Here is a 17059-nt window from a genome sequence, read left to right as displayed (position 1 = left end):
GCAGCCCCCCCCCGGGGGGGGACACGCCGGGCCGCGCCAGCCGTCTCGCCGCCGCGTTTGGATCGTTATTTGGGTACCCGGTGCAGTTTCCGTTAAATGACACGGAGCCAGGATGAGCAAGGACGGAGGGAGAAAGCCGTACCTTTTTATTATCCACCACCTTATGGATGTAGATGGTTGCTTGGGTGTACTCACGCAAGTCCCGCTGCTGTTGGCATAACAGCCCTTCTCTGCACTCGGGACAGAGTTCTGGGGAGGCACAAAGGAAAAAAAAAATGTGTTTAATCGCTTCAGCTCCTTGGAGACACCTGCCCAACGCCTCTCACCGCTAACCCGGAGCGGCTCACATAGCCAGGGGCATCGGCCAAGCTCCGCGTTTATCCCCTTAGATCTGACCCTTTATCCGAAAAAGAGCCATTTCGCAGGGAGGCGGCACCAATTAGGAAAAGAAAAGGGCACAGGCAGCGGCAAAAGATTCACTCACGGGGCTCAGAGATGTAAAGTGTGCTCTCGGGGTCCGCCCCGGCAGCTTGCGTTCGGGTAATTTTGATGACGTGATCCACGACAAAGAGTTTTTGAATCCTCTCCCACTCGCTGGGCCATATTAGAGCTATACTGTGCAAAGGAACAAGAACGTGCTTTATGACATGGAAAAGCCAAGCCCCGAGCTTCTGAACAGCCTCCCCTTTTCTTTTCAGCCTGTTAATGAAAGAAAAGCTGCAAAATCAGTCCGTAACTCCAGCTACACGGGAGGGCCTGTGTGCCCAAGGTAACAGGGAAACAGTAGCGTGCTATTAGTGACGCTGTTCTGCTCCAGTCATGCCAGAGGGAGGATGGAGGAGGAGAGGAGTGGAAGATCTGCTACTTTTAGTTCTGCATCATTGCAGAAGCGACGCTACGGAGCATGAACTCCAGCCCAGCGTCCAGCGCTCCGGGGGCAAGTCTCACAGAAAGCAAATCGTAAGGAAGCCGGATGTTTCTACGCCCTGGTCAAATTCAGGGTAGTTTATTGTTAGGAACTAGCCAAGCTGAAGTAAGCTCTCTTTTTTCCTGACCCAGCATCCTTCGACAACTTAGGTCTTGCCTTGCATGAAGGCTAAGGCGGGCCTGAAAAAGTGACTGTTAATTTTGTTCAAGGGAAAGCATTTGCTCCTCGTGTTGCTGCAGCTCAGCGAGCCTCCGGCAACATTCCCTGAGGCTCGCGAGAGCCGAAGGCACCCAGCAAAGGCAGATGCGTGAAGAGAAGAAACTCACAGTTTGGAGTCTTCTTTGGTCATGGAAGCGTAGGTGAACATGAGTCCCCCGTGGGGGCAGAGAAGGGCACTGTTTCCTACCGAGGACACGGGGCTGCATCGCGTCGGCCTCCTGCGCGGGCAAAGGAAAGCGGTTTGCAAAGCTTGGTCAGGTTATTTCACAAAACCCACAACTCTGCAGGCAGCCAAGAAGAAATCACAGGTGAATATTTACAGAATATTCCCAACAGGGAATATTAAACTACTACCGACGAGGAAATCAGATCTGCGTTCCTGCACGCTGCAAAATTACTCTCTTGTCTAACAGAGATTTCCATCTCCTGCCACCAGCAGCCCGTGGAAACAGGATTGAGCGGTGACCTTTGCCTAGGATACAGCTCCAGACAGATGAAAAAAACTAATCAGGTTACTATCTAATCCCACCATCTGGTTAAGACACGGTAAACAAGGAAATTCGGTTCCTTACAACGTATTACAACTGGTACGAGTCCTGCAAAAATCAGCTTCCTTGTTTCCACAAAGGCAAACCGCAGGTAGCTACACACCGCGCCGGGATTCAAAAGCAAAATCATTATCTACAGCCCCCCCCCAAAAAGGAACAAAAAGCACCAAAAACCTCAAGCCAAGTTACCTGACAAATTTCCTCCATTCTTCTACAAAGAACTGCGAAACAATATACAGCTCATCTGTCTCCTGGAGGTGAAAAGAGGGGAAAGGAAAAAAAAAAAAAAAGGATCTTTTTTAATTAATCCAACAATAGAGAAGCGATGACTGTTCAGCTTTTTCTGCAGCGCTCATTCTCTTCGAGACCGCAGTGTTTTTACCATGACAACTCCATCCAAGCGCGCTGGGAAAGCCAAGTAAAATAATTTGGGATCAAGTACTAAGCACTTACATTACTAATCTCGTGTTTATTACAAAGTTAATTTAGCTTTAGATCCAATTACCTTTAATTCGCAGCAGGAAATGGTCATTTCCCCTGGAGCAGCTAAGACTCCCCAGCACCGTGTTTTCTCCCGCCGGGTACTCGGGGTCTAAAGCAGATGCATCTCTGCACCCCCATGGGTGTGGGGTGAGACCACCCTAACCTGCCCCATTTGCCTCACCCATCAAAATCCAGAAGTGCCTCCTTTTGGCAGCAGCCCGGGTTCCAAACCACAGCCGTGCACCCTCACGAGGCAGCGGTTTTAGGATAAACCGTTGTTTTCCTGTCCCAACTGATTCGCCATTAGATAGTCTGCTCCTGGACAAGAAGCCACCTAGATCCTAAAAGCTGGGTGACAAAATCATTTCCGTGCTCATCTATCCTCACCGCTTTCCCTAACGCAGATTTAAGGGCTCACTCCATCCTTCTGCAGGAAAATTCAGCACACCTGAGGAACATACACATTTTTTTAATCTCCCTTCACCTCCTCTAGATTAAACCGCTCCGCTTATTTTCTTCCCCGAACCTCAACTGTTTTGGAACCAGGAAAACTCACAAAGCTCGAGGGAGAGATCCTCAGCTCCTTTTTATCACGCTCCCTTGGGAAATTCAAAGAGAGTGGAGGACGTAGCCTCGCTGCCTGGAGAGACCCTCATATTTCGAGCTGACCCACGGTGATGGGCTCCAGCTTTCCATCACCTGGCTCCAGCTACGAAAGCAGACACAACCAGATGCTACCCTTAAATACCGCCGGTAGGACCTGGCAGCTCTCCAGCTCAGCACAAAGCGTTTCCCATTTAAACCCTTCTCGGGGCTCCCTGGTTCCGAGACACGGATCCGCGATGACCTCAATGTTTATTCACGGCTGGAGAAGGCACCCGAGAGCGGCAGGCTGCCCTCACACATAGGAGCGACCGAGGCAGACACCTGCCAAAGCAGCTTGGCAGGATCTAAGAGTCAATCATTAATCAGCGCCGCGAGACATCCAGGAGCCAAGGCGTGGAGCCAAGAGCTTGTGCCATTTCTTTTCAGCCGCCTCGAAGCCCCAAGAAAGTCCCGGAGAGCTGCACACTTGTACCAGGGAGAAGCCGGTACGAGAGGTCCTTGCGCGACCATCGCTCCTATTTGCGGGGCTTCAGCGTTTAGGGAAGCTCCCCCCGAGCTCTCGGGATGCAGGAGCGTGCCGGAGCGCACGCGAATTTTGTCCGACCGGCAGCAAAAGCCTGGCCTGCACGGGAAGGCAGACGGAGGGTGGTGGAAAGCCGCCTCCGCCGGCACGGCTGCACCGTTTCGGTCCTTCTAGGGGCAGATGTAACCGCAGCAGCAATATTGTCGCTGCTTATCTAGCTGACTCCGGGCCAGCGACAGCTATGTTGGCACACGAGCCGTTCTCGTGTATCTTTAGCAGGGCTTTGCGCCAGCACAGCTAATCGGGGGAAATCACACCTCGGCACAGCACACGTGTAAGCTCCGCTGGCACGGGCTCCCCAGCGCAGGCACGGTCTCACTCGGACCGACTGAACGCTTATCAGGCAAGTCTCTCTCTTGCAGGCGAAATCAAATTTCTTAGGAGAGGGATAAAAGCCAATAAAAACCTCCCCCAAGCCCCACTAGGTTCCCCTCGTCGCACTCCTTCCCGTACCTGAGGCCAGCTGCCCAGGCAAGGTCTGCATTTATCATGAAACAGGTTCTGGAGAGAAGTCTTCTGCTCGCTGGCCATCATCTTATGCAGAGCTTCGTTCTCCTCCCCTTCGCGCTCCAAAATCTGCACGAAACAGTTAATTAGTCCACAGCTTCAGCTCCTAGCTGCTATTAAAAGGCGACATTACTTTCCTCCACTGCACTGAGTCGTATTAAAAAGAAAACCAGAAATATGACCATATATTTACAGTCAACAAAAGGGTAACATGATTTGGCAAATACCTTGCACTGGGAACAGCACTCTTTGTTATTTGGGAATTCAGGGGCCTTTGGAAAATATTGCTTGAGTTTCTCCCAGGCTTCCTTCGAAACCACCCTCCGTTCGTTTTCGGATATGCACAGGTCACCTGCAGAGAGAGAGAGCCAAGAGAAGGGCTTTGCTCTTCATGTGCTCAGCGATATTTTGCAGCCCTAACTAGATTTAAGAGATTACAGGGTATAAATGTGCGTGGGGGGGGAAGATATTCATGCGCTTATCAGCCAACACCATGTCAGCAAAAAAAGAGCGCAACCAATACACAAAGTGACCTTCAACTTCTTTATCATTTCCTTGTTTAGACAGAAAAAAAAAAAAAATACTGTGACTTTTATTCATAAAAATGTCCTTTAGATTTCAAAGCTCATGAACCCAAGCAGCTGATCAAATACAAGCGGCGGTAGAGATGCTCGGAAAAGCAAGGACAAGCCAAAGAGGGCACAGGGCTACTGTTTTCTGATCTTGGCTATCCACAGCCACATTTTTATGGTGACTCCATTCACCAAGCTGCAGACTAGCTCCGTGCCCCATGAAACAGGAGCCAGGTGCTTTCCGCACCCCCGAAAAACAAAATTACCGCTGTATAATCTCAGACAGCTTCACGTGCCCGATCTAAGCACCTCAAAATCTAGAAAGGACAGACATTGCACCCTAGATCTGCTCTAGGGAATAACTGGGGCGTGAAGAAACGAAGCAAGATTTACCAGCTACCCCCCCCGACGACTTGCCTGCTGTATTATTTATCCTGATGCTCAAAAAACCCCAAGAACGGTTTAGCACGAGGCATTTGTGCTTGTCATTTTAGCGACAGAAGTAGCAGAAAGGTTACGCTCGCGCATTTGGACACCGCGCGTATGCACGCCGACACGCGCTCCGGTGGACAAACAAGGCTTGGAAAAGCCGGAGAAGGCGAGGGCTCGGGGATCCGACCAGCCACCCGCTTGCAGGCTTGACGATCGCCAAGGGGAAAACACAACCGCATCTCCCTACGAGACAGCGGCTGGGAAGTCAAGGCACGGCTGTGCTACACGCAGTCGCGGCGAGAAGTAAGAGGAACGGTCGTTGCAACACCGAGACGCAAACGGGATTTGGACGCGGCATGGGAACATTCATGCCTCAACGTGGATTTCACCAGCAAGAGGGAAGCAAGACAGCAACTGCCAAGTCGCGGCGCTGAGGGCGCGTCCAGCAAAGGGCACGATACCTTATTATCTGCTTTTCTATAGCCTGAAGAGCTACATATAAAGAAGACAGGGTGAAAAGGCTCCCTCCTCCCCGCCCTCCGGTAGCTCTTTAACGTTACAAGCAGCTCCTCAGGCCCACGGACCCAGTCAGCTTTCCTCGCTCCAGGCAAGCCTGGATTTCTGCCAGCCCCGAAGGGGGAGAAAAAAATAGCAACGCTCCCCTCCCGCTTTTCCTCTAACAAACAAAGGTCGGGCTGGACGGCTTCAGTGCAGCACTTGGCCACTTGTTCTTCATCAAACGCGACCAAGTGGCCCAGCTTTACCGTACGAGGAGGCAGGACCAGGCTCCTTTCCAGAACCAGCAAGGATGGGGGGGGGGGGGAAAAGGAGCTTGTACAAATAAGTGCCTTGACACCGTGTGATTAATGAAAACAGATTAATAGGCTGTTGAGCGGAAGAGGTGGAAAAAATCAGATCTGGGTGTGCGGGGAACAAGTGCTTTGCCATCTGGAAGAAGATGATCCTAACCGCTGCTGACCCTGCTTCCCCCTCCAGGGATGCGTTTTGGGCACGGACATCAAAGAAGTCTTAACTTGGTATCTGGAAAAAATTATTCGCTGGGGTCGGGCAGCTACCGGAGAGCGAGAAATTGCAGCAAAGATGCAAAGGGACTTCTTAAGGGGACGCCTGGATGGCATTTCTGGAGGCCAGCCAGACCTCACAAATAAAGCCCTGGCTTTTCCAGAGCCTACCATGAAGGCAGGAGCTTCCTCCACGGCAAAAATTAAGGCTGTATGACCGAGACTACAGATTTGCTGATACGCTCCAGAGGGAAATTTTAAAGGCGAAAAGGTTGTTTTCCATGAGTAATCGGAGGTTAGCTCAAGACGATGAAATCTGACCCGCCAGCGGCCCCCATATTTGACGTTATTTATTCTGATATGACCCAAAGTCACAGATCAACTAGCAATTTACCAGCATGGTATTTTCAAAGGCCTGTTGGCCTATTTTTATCATGTCTGGCTACATTAAATGTTTCATCACCACGCTGCATGCTTTTATTTAACAGCAGCAGCCTCCCGGCAATAAGAAATACGGCATTAAAGGCTCTGAAAAACAGTTAACGCCGTGACAAAGTGCTTAAACGCTCTGCTTTAAAATGAGGCTTTATCAAGCCATTACTCTACATCCTTGATTAGCCTTGATGACAGGAGGTGTGTTGCTTATTTATGGCATGTTTCTTTCTTACTAGGAACAAGATCGAGCATCCCTGGCAGGGAAGTTGATGCCTCCAAACAGGAGCTTACCAGAACAGAGTTATGTCTGGGAGTGACATACAAGGTAAAAAAAAAGTGAGATTTAAACAACAGGGTAGCCAAGGATGTAGCTAACGAACTGTCGCTTAGCAAAACAACTAACATCGGGTCAAAACCTTATGTAAACGGACAGCAAAGCACAGCAGGTTGGTAAATCGATATCCTTAGCAGTCCCAGCCGCTCGCAGATAAGCCCACGTTTCTACAGTTGTTAGGTAAGTGCTCCTGTTTTGATGTAAACCGGGAAAATAAATGCGTACTCTCAGCTCCCACCTTGACTGACTTACACCACCTGTTTTGCTCCTAATACTTTCGGAGCTTCCAAGGGGCTGCAGATCCTTGGTGCTGCCCTCACTCCATCACGTCGCTTCGCTAGCGAGAGGAAGAGATGCTCGCTTCCGCAGCCGCGCATTTCCCGCAGCATCCAAGCATCTCTGCGTTTGCACCCCTTTCGCTGCCTTACCAAACCTGGACTGCAATGTGATAGCGCTCGCAAATAAAAGCCCGAAGTTTGAGTGTCAAGAAACACCAGGCAAATGAGAATTAAGCGCATTTGCTCAGTAACTACTCATGTTGGCCTTAGATATGAGAATTAAGCGCATTTGCTCAGTAACTACTCATGTTGGCCTTAGATGGAGCAAAGGCTACAAGGTTAATGTCTTCAGCAGTGGGCAACAACAGATATATTCAGCTCCATCCCCCGTAGAGACTTACCATGTGGGCAAACGATGTCTTCATTAAAATTTAACTCCTCTTCCTCCTCTCTCTTCTCTTCATTTGATTCATCTAATTAGAAAAAAAAAAAAAAGAAAAGAAAAGAAGATTGCAGAGAGTTCCTCTCCCAAGGAAAGGAAAAACGTTTGGGGGAAAGGAGCACGGTTGCCTTTCAAGTTGCGGTTGCCTTTCAAATTGCGGCAAAACCCTTAAACCAAGGGAAACTTTGGAAGGAAATTTGTTATTCTCAAATGTCTTGGCCTCTGGGCAGGCGGGATTACAGCCTACAGGCCATGTAGGAGTGCTTTGAAGTGCGTGGAGCACAAGCCCGTCCTTTGTGAGATTACAAAGGACGCATTTGTTACGGCTAAAACACCACAGGGGTCCACTGCTCCCAAAGATCTCGGAGTTTAACCTAAACACAAGCCTAGGTAAGAGCGCAGGGAGCAGAAACCTTCCTGGCAAAATATTAGTCCGCTCTTTGCCTTGACGATACTGATCTAAAACAGATGCTGCCTGACAAACTAAGGGGGAGCCTGCCAGGAGTTTGACAAGCCCCACATTAATGTATAAATTATAGTTAAGAACTGTAGCTCGGTAGACAGAAGCGCTGGCCACTGAATTGGAGCATCATAAACACAATAATGTGTTAGTAAGAGTCTCTAACGACCCGCCTAACCAGCAAGTTGGCTTGTGAGCAATTCAAGTGCACTACTGGGAGTTGCAACCTGTTGTGAAACAAAGGTCACGCCCAAGGAATGAGGAGTGGTAACTCAGCGGAGAAGTACCCTTTTCTCAATGAATGCTCCACCAGCAGCGCCAGCTTACAGCCAGCTTACAGATATTATCAGGAGGGCTGCGGTATCTGGTGTTCTCGGAGCCTTCAGCAAGCCCAAGATCAACGCCATTAGCTGATCATCTCCACTTTCATTCAAACGAGCTTCTTGCCCTCAGTTCCAAAACCAAAAGCTCGACAAAACATCCAGTTTCCAAAGGTTTAAAGAGCAGAAGGCAAATAAAAAACCCCCCATCTATTCTCACAGACTCATGATACGGGCACAGAAGAGAGTCTAATTCATGATCTTTTTTTTCCCTGGGCTGCGTTTTGCCAGAGCTGCTTTACCAGCTGCGCTGTTTCATCCACAGACCTTCGCAATAAACATCTTCATCCCTTCCCCAAGGTAATTTTCATGTTTCTTCCTCCCGTGTGCTCTCTCATTCAGATGAAAGCGGATGGAAAGATCATGTGTCTGGGGCGGTAATTTTACACAGCTTTGTAAAACTACGTTATTACCTCACCTTCTTCTCTGGGTACGAAGATCACCCAGCAGTTTTGAAGCTTATCAAATAAAAAGCTCCTTAAATGAAGGAGCTTTTTCTTTGATTTATTATCCTTCCTTCCCTACTCATACAAGGGAAGCAAAACAGCTACAGGAACACATGATGTGTCTTTTGTTAGGAGGTATCAGTCAGAGCTGGTGGGTCTCTATAGCAGCAGAACTACCTTTGTTTTGTGCATTCCCATTCATTTTTCCATTACTGTGCTCTGCGTCTTCGTCTTGCTCATTTAATTGCTCCAGAGCCAACTGACGCCAGCTCCGCAAGGACGCCTTTCCAACCCAAAACCCGTCGTTCCTGCAGGGAGAGAGAACAGCGCTGGCAACGCAAATCACAACTCCGTTCTCCTTCAGAGCCCAAACAGTAAAATCTTTAGGAAAAAGCTATTTAAGCGCTTCTAAAAAATCTCTGACAACGTTTGAAAGCGTCGGGACTTACGTACCCCTTGACTGTTATCTTCAGCAGGTTCGTAACGGTTTTGTAGTCTTCGTTTAACTGGTTTTTCAGTCGCAGGATTCGACACCTTTCTACCACGCAGTCCTTGCAAAGTGCTTTGACTGGGGTGGGGGGGGGGAAGAAGAAACACAATTTATTGCGCAGGTGGCCGAGCTGCTCGCTGGTTTGATCGCACTCAGACAGGTATGTGCCAACTATCCTGCCTCACGACCGCAGATTTCACAGGTGAATGAGGAGATCCTTGGGGTTCCTGCCAGATCAGGCCACATTTGAAGCTTCAATAAGCGTAAAACGCTCCAGATGAGGTGTGATCTGTTCCGCTAGCTTCACAGCTCTCCGCTGCCGATATCAACAGCTTGCAATTACAGCTGCGAGCCAGGTCACGCCAATACAGACACGGGAGTCAAAAGGCACGACAGTTTAGGCATATGCAAGAAAAAAAACCCATATCACGGCACTTTGCAAGCTAAACCCAGGAAAAAAACACGGGAGTCAAAAGGCACGACAGTTTAGGCGTATGCAAGAAAAAAAAACCCCCGTATCACGGCACTTTGCAAGCTAAACCAGGAAAAAAAAACCCCGTCTGCAAAGCTACGCTGGACCAACAGGAGCGGAGACCCTACGGCCGGGCATGTATCTTCACCTGGGAGCAAGAGGGTCACACCCAAGGAAGCAAGTCGGAGAACGCAGCGCATCCGATCCATCCCTCCCAGCTGTACTCAACGAAAAAACCTGCAGGCGATCTTCCAGTTGACTAATAAACGTTGGCCTGGGTTTTTTTGTTTGTTTGTTTGTTTTACAAAGGCTGCCTGCATCACAGCAGTTTCTGCTGGCTGCGTTTCTTCCCTATAAGCTCCTAGCAGGAGCTGAGCTAATTTGGTCTCAGTGGGAGTTATTGAGCTCCTTTATAAAAGAAACTAAGCCTGGGGCTTGATTAAGGGATGCCCGAAGACTGTAGGGGCTGGGCTGACCCCCAAAAAATCAAAATGCATGACGGATGTGTGCAACACAAGCACATAAGCTAACAGGTATCTGCTTCCTTCGGATGAGGCGGCTCAGGACAGGCTAGAGGTGAAAGACAGTAAATGATTCTCTTGGCCCGCACACATTCCGTGCTGCTCTGGAGCACGGGCTGCTGGCAAGAGGCAGCACAGATCCGCACGCTCCACGAAACGCTGCCTACGCAGGATCTGTAGGTGCTGCAGGCACGGAAAATCATTTTCAAGAGTCTGGGGGGTTGCATGTGCAAGTTTAGTTATCTTCTAGAATCACCTTCATAAAACCATCCAAGTATTACGTTTTCTAACCTAAATGCACCATTTGCTTTCTCAGAAATTCCTCCACGCACAGCTCTTCCCAGACAGAGCAGCACCGAGCCCCCCCCTGGAGCACTGCGTCCAGCTCTGGGGTCCTCAGCGTAAGAAAGACACGGACCTGTTGGAGCGGGTCCAGAGGAGGGTCACAAAAATGATCAGGGGGATGGAACACCTCTCCTGTGAAGAAAGGCTGAGAGAGTTGGGGTTGTTCAGCCTGGAGAAGAGGCGGCTTCGGGGAGACCTTATTGCAGCCTATCGGTACTTAAAGGGGGCTTATAAAAAAGATGGAGGCAGACTTTTTAGCAGGGCCTGTTGCGACAGGACAAGGGGGAACGGCTTTAAACTAAAGGGGGGTGGATTTAGACTAGATATAAGGAAGAAATGTTTTACGCTGAGGGTGGTGAGACACTGGCCCAGGTTGCCCAGAGAGGTGGTGGGTGCCCCATCGCTGGAAACATTCCAGGTCAGGTTGGACGGGGCTCTGAGCGACCTGATCCAGTTGAAGATGTCCCTGCTCATTATGGGGTGGTTGGACTAGGTGACCTTTAAAGGTCATTCCGACCCAAACTATTCTATGATTCTATGAACTCAGGTCTGAAACAGACCCTGCAATCAGACTAACGGTATTTGTTTGAATGCTAATGTAATTAAGCGATATTAAAAAAAATCACCCGCAAATAACAGCACAGCACAAAAGCTATGCGCAGAAATAAAGTTATGATGATAAAGGATGGCTCAAAATGGGGCTGGGACCAGAACAAGGCTCTAAAACACGTTCAGCACGTGAGAACATGACTTGGAGGGGGCGTTTTCTAGCCCGACACCTTACCGTTCAGCCGGGGCCCTCCTCCGTATCTCCTGTAGAAGAAGTCAGCCACGTACTCCGATATCCTCTTCATAATGGATATTTTATCCGGATGCAGTTTGCCGTGTGAGCACAGGCAGGCTGTGTTATCTATAGGTTTTGGAGGAGTAGACTCATCCAGCCATTTCTGCAGCCATTCGAGAGAGATGAAGTCGTACGGGGAACCTGGGAGGGGAAAAACACACGAAGAGAAACAAGCCCGTATGTGTCAGCTAACACACAATACAGCAGATGGTATTTTTGTAATTACTCTGATATTCAACTGTACTTTTAAAAATTAACAGGCTATCGCTGTGGATTAAATCTCTGCGGTACAAGTTTTCAAACATCTGACACAGCTTCCCTCGTCCAATCCTCATCTCCGTATCGCAGATTTAGGAGACGGGAGCCACGTGAAATTAAGACAAGCGGTCATTTTGAATTCAAGCAATCAATATGAAACAGCGGAGCACTCCAAGTAGGAAAGGGAGCGCTTTCACAGTGCTAAACCTTTAGGGACTTATTGGAGAGTAGTCGAGGAAAGGGGAAGGTTTTCCTATCGTCCATCGAGGGACAGGTATAATATTTAAGTTACGGTCATACGTTAAAGGCTTTTTCTATAACACAGCGAGCTCATTGGGGTAAACTGAAAAATAAAAGGCAACAACAGCAAAGAGACAAGGTCAGAGTTCGCCCCGTCCCTTCAGCGCCCAAAATTTCAGCGTTCTTCTGGGCTGCTCTTACAGCCCTGGGCGAGAAACACTCGCACATTTTAAGCTCTACAGTGCAAACAGAAACTTGCTCAAATTTTTTAGCATAAGCGTCATTTTGTTTTGAAACAGAGCAGCAGGCTTGCCCTTGTTTGCTAAAGGAGAAACACCTCGCACAAAGCCAAGGTTCAGGAGCAGGTCAGCATCTGCAGGAGCAGCGAAATAGTTTTGGGTGAAACCCCTGTATCTCGGTATCGAGACCCAGTATTGATGTGGAAACCCTTCTGCGAGATGACTGGGAAATCAGGAGGAAATTAAACCCATCCTGCTGACGCGAGGAGGGCAGCTCTGAAACCGAGGGGAAACGTAACCGTTAGTTACATTTATCAAACGAACACAAATCCTTAACGTTTCATACACAGGAGCGACAGAGAAGCTACAGGAAAATACTTTCTCTTCCAGCTTGCACGGGATCTTTGTGAAGCCGGGCTTCAAACCCTCTCTCCTCTGCAGGATAAATCAGCAGTATTTTCATCTTACGCAATGCCATCAGAGATACACAGCCATGACCTCCAGAGAATTGCAACGCTGTCAGAAATGGTTTGCTAGTTTGGGATGAAAGCTGCCTCCCCCCCGGAAAGTACGTTTTTCTGGGGCAGGCTACGCAAAGCTGGCAGAAAATGTGTCTGCACAGCTGCAGAGAGAGTCCCGAGCTCCTGCAGGACTGGACCCAGAGCAGCTCCGGGGTAACGCTGCCTCCAGCTGTGCTGGCAAGCTGCTGTGCCCAGGACGTGCCCGGCAGCAGATGCCCTCAGGGCAGTGCTTCAGGTCCTGCCATCTTCAAATTGGGGCAGAGGAGCTTTACCTGCACTTGTACTGAACATCTTTTTGAGATCCATCCCTCTGTCGTGTTAGAAATGCCAAGAGCAAACTATTCTGCTTCTGCTAAGGGGGAGAGAAAAAACACACCGGCATTGTGCTTGCTGCTCCTTTTTAACGGTGACTCACGGCAGATTCATACCTCCACCACAACTTTGATTTAACGGTGACATTTTAACACCGCTCAGGCTTGCGAGGACTCGGCAAGATGAGCTGCGACATCCTCCTGTTCGTGAGTTAAGCGCCCGTTGTCTGCAAACCCAGGTTCATAAATTGAAGAGGCAGACATTTATGGGAGCTGAGGAGTCTGCTGTTCGGCTACTCGAGCCTCACTGCTGGTTCTGAGCGTTGAGCAATGAATATTAAAAGCTAAAAATCAAATTGTCTAACAGGCTACACAATTAAACGCATTTTAAAGTCTTTAATTACAAATGTCCTGGAGTTTTTAGGAGTTGAGCATAGTGGAGAGAAACTCCCCACGCTGGATGGACGGAGCAAGTGCCCCTACACTTGTTTTGAGGGAGACGGGAGAGAAAAACAAGGGGGGGGAATAAAAATCCTTGTGCTCAGACACACCAAGGCGACGAGACACGAGGAGTAGTAGGAAAGGATTAACCCCAGTCACTCATCGGACAGACTACGAAGCTTAGACTTAGCTACGAAGCCCTGGCGGGGATCAATCAAATCGTTTTCTGCTGGAGGCCAGGCATTCTCGTACCCTGTTACCTGCCGATTAATTCGGGTCAACAGCTCCCAAACTTGACGTGAGCTGGCAATTTGAGACCAGCCAGTTATTCTGCCTCGATGCTACTAACCGCTAACGAGATGAGCTGCTCACCGGGCAGAAGAAAACAGTCACGATGCATGGAAGCACACAGGAGACTGACTGATGGGGAAGGAGCAAGAGGGAATTAGCGACGCCAGAGGCCATTAGAATGAGCAAAAAAAGGAGAAAAATAGGTTAAGGCAGAAAAACAAGGGAGGGAAAGCAAATCCTAAGCACGCACACAGCAACAACAGACAGCGATCGCTCTCCTCTTCCGAGCGGCCTGCAGCTAATGCCTTCCAGCAAAGCGCTCAGGCCACAGAAGCAAGTTGTGGGTTAGTCACAAAACATTACTAATCTTAACAACGGTCTACTACAAAATACTACCACAATATCTTACAGACCAGCTTCAGCGGGTAACCTTTTGTAGAGCTCCTTCACCTCTTCGTGTTTGATTTTGCCTCTGGCCACGCTCTGTTTGCGCATCTCGGCCATTTCGTTGCACCACTCCTCAAACTTGCAGTTATCACGCTCTACCAGCTCCTGCAGAAAAGCTGTTGGGAAAGAAGAAAAAGCAGTCGTTTCAAGGAAAAATGCCAATTATGTTAATTATCCCTGCGATCGGTTATCTGGGGATAGCAAGCAAGCCTAAAAATTCCCCCACGCAGCTACCGACATACGAGGCCTTCCCGAAAGCCAAGCACGTGGATGTTGCTCTCTCCAATATTTACGGTTGTAGATGATTAAATGTAACTATCCTGCGCAATACAACGGCGCCCAAGAAAATAATTTACTCGGGGCTCGGTTGCTGCGCTAAGAGAAATCCTTTGCTTGCTAACAAGCCTACGCCGAGCGCTGGCAGTCGCGCGAAGTGCAACGGGGTTTGGTGAGAGGCTGCAGAGCCGGAGCACGGCAGGACGCTTTGCTGCCTGCTTCAATCCCTCCCTGCTATTCCTCTCGCTCCAGCCATTTCTCTGCCTCCCACCGAGAGCAGCTCCTCTGTGCTGCCAAGGACCCGTCGTTCCCAGGGCAGAAGCGAGAGCTTCTTGCCCTACTGATACACCCGAAGCCTGTCCCGACGTGCAGCCCCACCGGTACGCGTGATCTCAGCGAGAGAGGTCGAGCATGTTGCAAACCCAAGGGCAAAAAGCCCTCAGGAGATGGGAGATAAGCCGGGGCAGATCCGGGTGTCGACGGAAAGGTGAGGGAAATGGGAATTTTTGCTGTCGCGGATGGAAAAAACCCGAACAACCCAAACCTCAGCAGGGGAAAAAAAAGATAAAACACTTCCCTCGCAGGGCTGGTGTGAGGGAGGGGGAAAGCACTGCTTATCTGAAGCCTTTTCCTATTTAGCAGTATTCTGAAGAGCTAAAATATTTCCAGAAAGGCTAACGCTTGCGCGGCCAGAGAGCACAATATCCACCTCGGAAGAATACATGGTATTAAAAAACAACCAGCTTGACCCCCTTGAGGTCAGAGCCAAGTTACGTCTCTCCACTGTCCCGGAAAAGCCGCTTTTGACAGCATCAAAGCAAAATGCCTCAAATTTACAGTTGCATGAAACCTCCCCGCAACCGCACGGCTCAACTGCTGCCCTTCGCTCCCTGTTCCTTGGCAGGCTTCCACGTGAAACAAAGGCAACCGCGGGGCTGCGCAGGAATTTGGAGCTGGGTGGAGAGGCTTTTGCCGAGTTATTGTTTTGGGCAGAGGGGTAGGAGGAAAGGGAACGCAAGAGAGCTCAGGAAACAGACTGAAAATGCAGATCCGAGGCAGGAATTAGCACTAATTCCCAAAGCTGCATGGCTCGGAGGGTGGGTTTTGGTGGTGGTGGGGCTGCAAAAGGTTTGGTGCCGTTATTGGGGGGGGGAAAAAGCCGTATGATTTACCCCCTCCGAACAAACGGCAGAGGTCCAAAGGGGACACGCCACCTCTGCTGTCCCCGCTTCGCAGAAGAGGGAAGAAGGTGGAACACACCTCCCTCCCCATCAGCACCAGGGGCCTAATTAATATTTCTAATTGAGTAGCGCGCAAACGCGAAGCATCATTAAATCCACAGGCCAAACCTACAGGGATTTCTGCCACCCCCAGTAATTCTAAAGCAAGACACGAACGCGCTCATACAAAACTCCTGTTAAGGGCTTGCATCCTCTTATTTTCACGCCGTTTATTCTCAATATGGCAAAGATTAAGCACTCGCAGAAGAAACCTGACATCTGTCAGGATTATTCACCTCCAGCACAGTACATGCACTGCCAATGACATTTAACCACGCTGTTCTCCTTCGCCTTCAGGAACCTGAGCGAATCCCAACGCCGCCGCCGCCGCACGCGGCTCCCAGCGGGATGATCTCCCCCTAACCCCTTCCCATCTCGTCTCGCTGGTTTAAGATAGCGAGGTCTGGGCGGGCACAGGGGTGGGATCATCAGGCTAGTATTATTTAAGTGCTAGGAAAGCCCAGGGGTTTCACCGGTCATGACACCGAGCTGCCATCCGGCACCTTCGGGGGCTCACCGACAGCGGTCACAAAAGGGGCTTCGAGCAAAACCCCGACTCCTGGCCCACCTGGAGCATCACAAGACGAGATGAAGAGGCCAGGAGAGTCAAAGCTCACTTACCTGGTACTTCGACCGTCAGAGATTTCTCACGCGTTTGCAGCCTGTATACCAGCATGTAAGCGTTGCGCGAGCAGTGAGTCCCTTTCCCACACTTAGGTTTACGAGTCTGGGATTTGGAAGGTTCCGCTGTGGTACAGAAGGCAAAACATAATAAACACACAAGCTCGCTTACCGATTCTCCGTTAACGGGACAAGTTTGCCACCTAGCCGGCTTCCCTCTCCCCACTGCGCTCTGCCGGGCCTCTTTTTGCCAAGCACTGGGCTTGGCACGAGCCAGAATTGTATCCCAAAGCAAGACCCAAATCCCTCCAGCATTTCTGGAGGCAGGGTAATTCAAAGGGACTAAAATTAGGAGCCTGCTCTGAACCGCCCTCTGCAAGAGCCTTTCTTTTCTCCCCAATTAAACCTCACCGAGCCAAAAGTAGCTCTTGCAAAAACATCCTTTCTCCCCTCTGCCTCTTGTTCTGGTGTCCTGACACCGAAGAACGGAGTCAAATCCTCAGGGGAGAAAATCTTATTTACAGGTGATTGCGTATGTGAAAAAACACGCACCCTTCTGTTGGGCAACAAAGCTTTTAGGGAGCGAGCAGCAGCCACGGAAACGGTCATTTCAGAGCAGCTGGTGGTGCGATGTAAACTCGTGTTGCAAGAGTTGCCGTTTCCAGACAGACTGCCAGGCAAGGAAAAAACACTTATCTACAGCTGCAGCTTCAAAAAAATCAAGCAGGTTTTTTATTTTAAAAAAAAAAAAAAAAAGGAAAAAACCTCCAAAGGTCAAACCTTAAAT

The 17059-nt window shown here is 49.6% G+C and overlaps 1 protein-coding gene across 3 annotated transcripts in view; it reads right to left on the bottom strand.

The window, feature by feature from the left end:
• The window catches only part of USP48 (ubiquitin specific peptidase 48), a 29805-nt gene that overhangs the window by 5052 nt on the left and 7694 nt on the right, over positions 1-17059 (bottom strand). For all 3 annotated transcript variants that reach the window (XM_019474761.1, XM_019474760.1, XM_009289554.1), the window contains exons 9-20: positions 16273-16398; positions 14062-14211; positions 11288-11488; positions 9129-9243; positions 8853-8983; positions 7349-7420; positions 4102-4226; positions 3821-3943; positions 1885-1946; positions 1255-1365; positions 485-615; positions 143-249 (exon numbers count right to left, since the gene is read on the bottom strand). In XM_019474761.1, coding sequence (XP_019330306.1) covers positions 143-249; positions 485-615; positions 1255-1365; positions 1885-1946; positions 3821-3943; positions 4102-4226; positions 7349-7420; positions 8853-8983; positions 9129-9243; positions 11288-11488; positions 14062-14211; positions 16273-16398 — 1454 coding nt within the window. The remainder of the gene's footprint in view (positions 1-142; positions 250-484; positions 616-1254; positions 1366-1884; positions 1947-3820; positions 3944-4101; positions 4227-7348; positions 7421-8852; positions 8984-9128; positions 9244-11287; positions 11489-14061; positions 14212-16272; positions 16399-17059) is intronic.

This window comes from Aptenodytes forsteri, unplaced genomic scaffold, assembly GCF_000699145.1.
Source record: "Aptenodytes forsteri isolate BGI_AS27 unplaced genomic scaffold, ASM69914v1 Scaffold61, whole genome shotgun sequence".
Taxonomy (NCBI): Eukaryota; Metazoa; Chordata; class Aves; order Sphenisciformes; family Spheniscidae; genus Aptenodytes; species Aptenodytes forsteri.
The sequence above is the reverse complement of the archived record's forward strand: the minus strand, read 5'-3'. Positions and strand labels throughout refer to the sequence as shown.